Below are 7,755 nucleotides of genomic sequence, written 5' to 3' on the forward strand. Positions count from 1 at the left end.
ATGAAAGTAACTTTGATATTATATTAAATAATTATTACTTAATCTAAAACTCAAGTTAACATAACTCTCAAGAACGGTTTTATGTTAACTTTTTTAACACGAGTGTCGCCTCATTAATTTTTCTTTTAATTAGTATTGTAGATTCAAATTGAAAAAGAAAAATTGGAAGAATTCCTGCACGTACACATATTAAGCTAGAATATTAATTATTTAACTTATTCTTGATATAAAAAAAAAACCCAACTCAAGTACCATGTCACGAAACGAAATTAAGATTAAAGACTAATTGTGTTTAATTACCCTTTAATTTAAAGAGTAGGTGGTCATTATGTAGGATTTGTGGAATAAGTTTCATTGTCTTTGGAAGTCTTATACGTACACTTTTTTTTTTTTTATTAGAGAAAACTTTATTATTCGGGAAGCGTATTTTGTGGGTCCAGATAAACGAGTAAAACTCCAATTGTCACAGGCTTTTACAAGAGGTGCACGCCCTGACTCGAACTCAAGACCTATTGTGCGGATCTCAAGTCCTTTGACATCACGCTACGCAATTTTGAAAACTCTTATACGTACAATCTCTCACTCACACAGGGACGAGAGTGTGCCGAAGTGCCGAAATGGGAGACATCACGAGCAAAGGAGAGACGTTGTTCTTTGTAATGAATGATCTCTCCTTACCCTTCCGGTGCTACAATATTTTTGTATTGCCATTTCTAAAAGCTTGACTTGGAAGGCTTGAGAGTAAATGAACTATAAATCCATTTCTAAAATCGGAAGCAACAAGAGTGTGATGCCTTTGTCCCACCAAGAGGGGGAATCAATGGGATATGGACCGCCTTAGCCAGCAGCATAAGCAGATTCAGCTTGTACAAGCAATTGTGCCTCAAAAGCAAGATTAAAACAAATAAAGTTTCCCATCTTTTGAAAAAAAGATATTCTAAAGGCTGTTAACCTACAAGTCAGCTATGAATATCCACCATTTTCGCTAAGATAAAGCTTTAATAATTACAACTTGCAAGGGCCTTTGAATTCCAAATTATCGCGTACATGCTGGAGGCAACATTTTCTAAAAGTTCTATCGAGTGAGTCCCAAACAGTCGATAAACTCCTTCACTGTATCCCTTTATCAATGTCTGCTGATATATTCCCACTTAATCTGCTTTGATTTTGCTACATTAAAATTGTTGTTTAGCCTACGGCTACAAGACAACAACTTATTGTGGAATCAAAACAGAAAATTTTATGTTATTTTTCATTCTATGTTTAATTTACGATGTCAAAGAGCTAGAAAGGGAGATTTATTTCATTGTTCCTTCCTTTGTCATTATATATTATGAAATCAGATCAGAAAATTTTGCCCTCTTTGGAGGCACCTTTACATCCATACAAGTTTTGAAGGTCTCATTTTGTAGGCAAGAATGCCGGCAACAAGCATAGATTGTCTTTGTCTGCCTCTTCGAAGATGGGAAGAGGTAATGGACAGAGACACTTCGGCAGCTGGGGCCTGAGTAATTAACAGGGAGGAAAAGAAAAAGGAAACAAAGAACTGTTTGAGTCTGAGTGTTTACCTCTTCCTATTACAAGTTTCAACAACACAAAAAGATCAAGTACGTAATCTGAAGCATTGAAATAAAACATACCGCGAACACCAACAGGGTTTTCAGGCATGAAGACAATCCTACCTTCATACAGGTTTTCGGTCTTATAGACAATTTTATCTTCAAACATTTTACATTCTAAAATATATTCTCGCTCGCTTTTGAAAGTAAAATGAAGGAGTTTGGTTTGATATATACCACGCAGGAGAGATGAGTTCAAATGCTTCAAGCAGACACAGGAGTTCTTTCCGTAGAAACCCTTTTCATGGATGGCTGCTGTTTAAAAGCTAACATCTTATTTAATGCACCAACGTAGGCCTTGACACTAGAAACAACAATATCCATTCCTGCCCCAGATCCACTGCATAAAAGAAAACAAATAAAGATTTTTTCATTAGTCAATAAAGTCACAAAACAGACACATCAACTCAAAATAATGCAACACTAAGATGTGCTACTGTACCTAAATGTCCGTTGAAAGGGTTCATCTGTTAAAGCATGGGTCGGTGCATGTTGGTTCTCCCCACGAATTACAACACGGGTAGTGGCTATCGCATCAATGCCTTCTGTAACAGCAATCATGGAGTACTCAAGAAGTGTTACTGGTTCCTGCATATATAGAAAATTGGACACGAAGGTGCCAGTTTTAGTAAATAATCACACCTTAGCAAAAGCAAATATATGCATTTGGAATGGGAAGGTTGTCAGACAACACAAAGTCCATGACCTTCATTTAAAAATAAAAAAAAAGAATCCACAGCCCCTAAGAATATCAAGCACATAAAAAACTCAGGCACCAGTCTAAAGCATACCATAAAGTCTTTACAGCATATTAACACTAAAAAAATTCCAATAACAATCAACTGTAAATAATTCCACTGTGACATTACCCCTTACCAAACAAAAAGGCAACTGGGGTAGGAAACTGGTGGGCAAACAAAAAAAAAAAATCAAGGAAATGCAAACTTAAAGATGAATCAAGTTTAGAACCCTGTTCTAAAATTTGATGAAGGCATAATTTTTCAAAATGAAATGGAAATTCTGGCAATGTAGAGAAGTAATTTTGTGTGTATCCAACCTTCACAATGAGGTTAACAGCCTTGTAAGCTGAATCTACAGGCCCAGTTCCAAGAGAACATGCAACATGTTCTTCCCCATCAGCACTTAGGAGTTTAACAGTTGCAGTTGAAAGACCAAGGGTTCCACAAGTAACCTGTGTGTCAAGTTCATTCAGATTGGTTAGAATGCAGTTGAAACATCACATGAAATGAAAAGATGAACCAGCTGAAATTAAATTTCAAACTCACCTGCAAATCATGCAGCTTCCAAACATTTTCTGGCTGAAATACTTCGTCTGACACCAATGCTATCAGATCAGCATCCGTAACTCTCTAGAGCATCAGCAATTTAAATTAAGCCAACAAATAAAGAATACATTCCCACAAAAAGCCTCCCATGCATGGTTTACTTCCTTTTCAAGAAAGCAGGATTAAAAGACCTCACTTTAATAAATGTTTCTAACGCCAACATCCATTAAACAAGACAGCCATGCCAGATTGTCAAGGCAATCTGCTGAGTATAAGGCGAGGAATCTTCAAATTCTCTACTTTAATGCCACTATCTTTCATCATAAAGTACTCATCAATCTAACCATCATTGTTTTACCTAAGCCTTTTAACAACAAAAAGCTTGGGATGTGTTTGCTTCAGGGGGTGGGGAAAATTTGAAGACAAAATGAAAAAAGGAAAATTGTTAGAATATCATGGTTTTCCACGAGTCTCACTCCCACCAGGAGTGTCTTATGATCAAACATAAATGCAACTCATGCTATTATATATTTTTCACAAACAGGGTATACCTAGCTCCAAAAGTTTTCTCCTGATTTATTGTCTCAAGTCTCAACATTTTGAGCAGAGAAAGCTATAACCAGCACAAGATCTTCCACTTTTGCAAGATCATAGTGATAATCTAAAAGGCAGTTTAAGACAGGAAAATATGACAAGACCACTAGAAAAGCAATCCTCAACTTTTATTTAAAGATGCACTTTGTGAAAGTAATATATAAACTTGATGGCATCACAAAAGGATGCAAAAAATCATCACTAGTTCACCTTTTTCGTTTCAGCTACAGCCTTGAAACGCCAAAATATATTGCCAAGTTGTGCATCATCCAGCTCATAACCAAGCTGATAGAAGCAAAAATAAAAAAATGTTATTGCACAAGTCAGAGAATCAGGAAATCCAATGAACTCTTAACATCTGCAAATCTTTGCATACCTCATTTAGTCGATCTTTCAAAGCATGCCGCCCACTTCAGCATTAAAAGGACAAAGAAAATGCCATGATTTGATAAAGAACATATGAATAAAGCAAAAGCAAATAACGAATCAATTATAGAGTCCATCTTAACTAAACCACATAAATATAAGAACAGCAAACTATCAAGAAGGATGCCTATCTCTACTATGAAGTGGTGGATAAACATGGATTATTGATTTGCTCATTTACATGGGCAACAAATTAGAATCTATTAAGCCCAATCAAAATTACGTGTATGAAATTTTCAAGCATTTGTGGAAATAATGAAACTACAAAGAAAAATTAGTTTTCCATTCGAAGGTAATAATGCATCAATGGCAATATAGGAAGACTAACTATTGACAGTAGAATTAGAAGATTTTGAAGAATGGTACCTAAGTTTTCCAAGGACAATTCCAGCATCATTGGAACGTTCGAGCCCGATATCTTCAGGTGAGATAATCTCATATGTACCTTTGTGTTTCAGCATACCATCCTTGAAAACACAAATTATATTTAGAATATATCACAGTAAACCAAATAAATTTCCAAAAAGCATCACTCTAATATTCCAAGATTAATGAGTATTCAAGGAAACACATATAATCTAAACAAACAGATCAAGACACCCAGGGCCAGTACCGTGTAGCTTCAAAGAAAATAACTAAAAATCAATAGATAATTGAGAAGACATGTAAAAAACTCTGAACAAAACGTTTTAATGAGAAGCTAAAAAAATGTGAGAGAACCAATGACAAGTTTAAGCCTCTTATTTGGACATTTCCAAAATTTGATAACTTGCACATTGATTTGCATGTCTCATCTTAATTAATCCATATTGAGAAGAAAATTCTACAGTAGATCCAATTGTAACTACACTCAGATTGCATAAGTGAACAAGCACCTAAATAACATGTATTGGCAACATAATACAGGTACGGTAAGTTAAAAGTGAATTGATAAACACAGCATCCATGCTCATTGAAAGTGCAATAATACCAACCTGATGTATGCCACTTTCATGAGCAAAAGCATTAGCTCCAACAATAGCCTTGTGTGGCTGCACATGCAACCCTGTGTACTCTTCTACCTAAAGAATAATGTCAAGCATCATGAAAATCATATTTTATAAACAACAGAATGCATACCAGGAAAATGCAAAGCAGAGCACACAAAGAATACCATCTTGCTCGCCATAGTGATGTGTCGAGTATTGATCCCAGTATACAGACCACCTAAAACATGCTCTCCACGACATTTAATTACCATTACAACCTACATATTTGCAACTAGCATAAGTATACGAAAGAAAAATGAAGGGAAAGCAATATATCCATAGGTGAGAAGCAAGGGTAGGAGAACAGAATTTAAAAGCAAATGCTTCAATAATTAATACAAAAGCAGAATCTCTTAAATTTCAATGCTGCTTCAGAAAGCCACTTAAAAAAGAAAAGAAAAGAAAATCTAGTTATACAACATTCAAATGATAACGTAAAGACCATTCATATAAAACCAAGACCAAGGAAAAAAGTGAAAGGAAGATGGTACAAATTGAGCTACAACAAATGGCTTTATCTGTCTCTACAGACGATATGTATTCTTTAAAACATTAAGATGGAACATGTCATATAAACAGTCCAAATAAAAAAAATCTAAGAAAGCATTCCCTCATGTTGATCATCCCTAGGTCTGTTCTCAGGCTATCCATGAGAAAACATTAAAGATGAAAACTTTATTCTCACACAGGCAATTTGAAAATTCCTTTCTCAAGAATTGGGAAAACTGTTTTCAGGGAAAGTGTAGTGAGATTTTCATCAACTAAATCAGTGACGAAAGCCTTTTTAATCATGCAAAAAAAGGATATAAAAGAAAAGCTTATACCTCCTCCAATGAAGCATTTCCAGCTCTTTCACCAATGCCATTGATTGTCACTTCCACTTGTCTTGCGCCTGCGCATGCCCCCTGGATTTATTAAAAGTTACGGTGTGAGTGTGATTCAATTTTAAATCAACAGGGATTAAATAGAATAGAAAATGTCATTGGCATACCGATAAAGTGTTGGCAGTAGAAAGCCCAAGATCATTTTGACAATGCGTTGAAATGATAACATTTTCAATGCCAGGAGTGTTTGCTTTTATATCGGCAATCAATTGTCCAAACTCACTAGGAGTAGTTATTCCGACTGTATCAGGTATATTCAAAGTTGTTGCCCCAGCTTTGATAACCTCACCCAATATATGATATAAAAACTCTCTCTCTGATCTGGTTTAGGATCAAAATACTTGAAGATTAAATGCGGTCATGTAAACATAAAATTCAACTCAAAACAATAAAAATACCAGCATTCAATTCAAACAGCCATACAAGAAATAAGGAAACCAGCTCTATAACAAAATATAGATTCATTGAAATTTCTAACACGGGCAGGTACACTAATAATCGCATTCTCACTTTCACATCCATTTTCTAACAGCAGGATCTCAAATCTAACAATAATAATAATAATAATAATAAAAAACACACACACACACACACACAATTCGACCCTGAATTCGTAGCCATTAGATCATCCAATGACCAAAAAACAAGTCTGTATGCAACAAAATGCTGTTCACAAAAATAAAACCCCAAAACCATTCACAGCTTTCGAAACTAAAGAAATAAGATTAAAAAAACAGTGGCTATGCTTCATTTACACTCATCAATAACATAAAAATGTTCTGTAGCTTCTCTGTATCCATAAACCCCAAAGAATTATATCAGAAACTGAGCAAACAAAATTGAAAACAGAAACAAAAAACTCAAAACCCAAAAGTTCAAACCTGCCAGCGTCTTCAGGGCTAAACTCAACATCATCACAACCCAAACTCCTAGCAAATCTAACCATACTTGATGCAATTTCCACAACCTCTTCTTTACTCTTCCTCAACTTATACTCCATATGAATCCCACTGGTGGCAATAAAAGTATGAATCCTCGGTCTTTTTGCATTCTTAACAGCCTCCCAGGCAGCCCTAATATCCTTCTCGTTACACCTAGACAACCCACAAATAACAGGAACATAGCCTTCACTGTCAACTTGATTCCCAACTTCATTAGCAATCATTTTAACAGCTTCAAAATCATCTTTTGAAGCAGCAGGGAATCCAGCCTCGATTATATCAACCCCGAGTTTAGCCAACTGGCGAGCAATGTCAAGCTTTTCTTTGGAAGTGAGTGTTGCGCCAGGGGATTGTTCTCCATCACGAAGAGTGGTATCGAAAATGCGGACGTAATTGGGGTCTGGGATTTTGTTGGGGACGTAGACAGGGCGGGTGAGAGAGGGGGAGGGAGAGGAAGAGGGGGGTAGTGAGGAGGTGATTGTTTTGGTTTTGAGGAGGGAAGTGGAAGTGGAAGGGAAGGAAATGGAAGGAGGAAAAGAGAGTTTTGTGGTGTTCGGAGAGAAAAGAAATCTGTTGAGGGAGATTTGAGAGACGGAGAATTTCGGGGTGGTGGAAATGGAAGCCATGGGAGGAGGAGTAAAGTAAAACCCTAAACTGAGAAATACAAGAGAGGGGGAGAAGGAGGGTGTGGTTTTTCAAAGGAAGCCGGCGCAGTCAAAACGGTAAAAAGGATTTTGTGTGGTCCACAGTTGAGATGACTACATGTATATTCATTGCACTTAATATGAAGATGCTTCCGCCTCCGTGTCTCTTTCTTAGATGAGCCTAGGCAACATACAGCTTGTGCTACTTAGGTTGGCGCCCGCCACACTGGGATAATTTTTATTTTAGCATAAACAAATATTAAAAAAATAAATATATTTTAAAAAATAAAAAATATAATATTAAAATAATTAGCATAATATGATGGGAACGCA

General features: G+C 36.1%; 1 protein-coding gene across 1 annotated transcript; it reads right to left on the minus strand.

Moving 5' to 3' along the window:
- Positions 1–1,534: 1,534 nt before the first annotated feature.
- On the minus strand, positions 1,535–7,527 carry LOC7486329 (2-isopropylmalate synthase 1, chloroplastic). The gene is made up of 12 exons (XM_002307086.4): positions 6,719–7,527; positions 5,945–6,158; positions 5,778–5,858; positions 5,079–5,171; positions 4,900–4,986; positions 4,292–4,392; positions 3,876–3,909; positions 3,710–3,784; positions 2,906–2,989; positions 2,677–2,811; positions 2,062–2,207; positions 1,535–1,959 (listed from the first exon to the last, which is right to left on the minus strand). The coding sequence occupies exons 1-12, from the start codon at positions 7,402–7,404 to the stop codon at positions 1,824–1,826; spliced, it is 1,872 nt and encodes a 623-aa protein (XP_002307122.4). The 5' UTR covers positions 7,405–7,527; the 3' UTR covers positions 1,535–1,823.
- Positions 7,528–7,755: the final 228 nt, after the last annotated feature.

The sequence above is a fragment of the Populus trichocarpa genome, chromosome 5, assembly GCF_000002775.5.
Source record: "Populus trichocarpa isolate Nisqually-1 chromosome 5, P.trichocarpa_v4.1, whole genome shotgun sequence".
In the NCBI taxonomy this organism is placed as follows: domain Eukaryota; kingdom Viridiplantae; phylum Streptophyta; class Magnoliopsida; order Malpighiales; family Salicaceae; genus Populus; species Populus trichocarpa.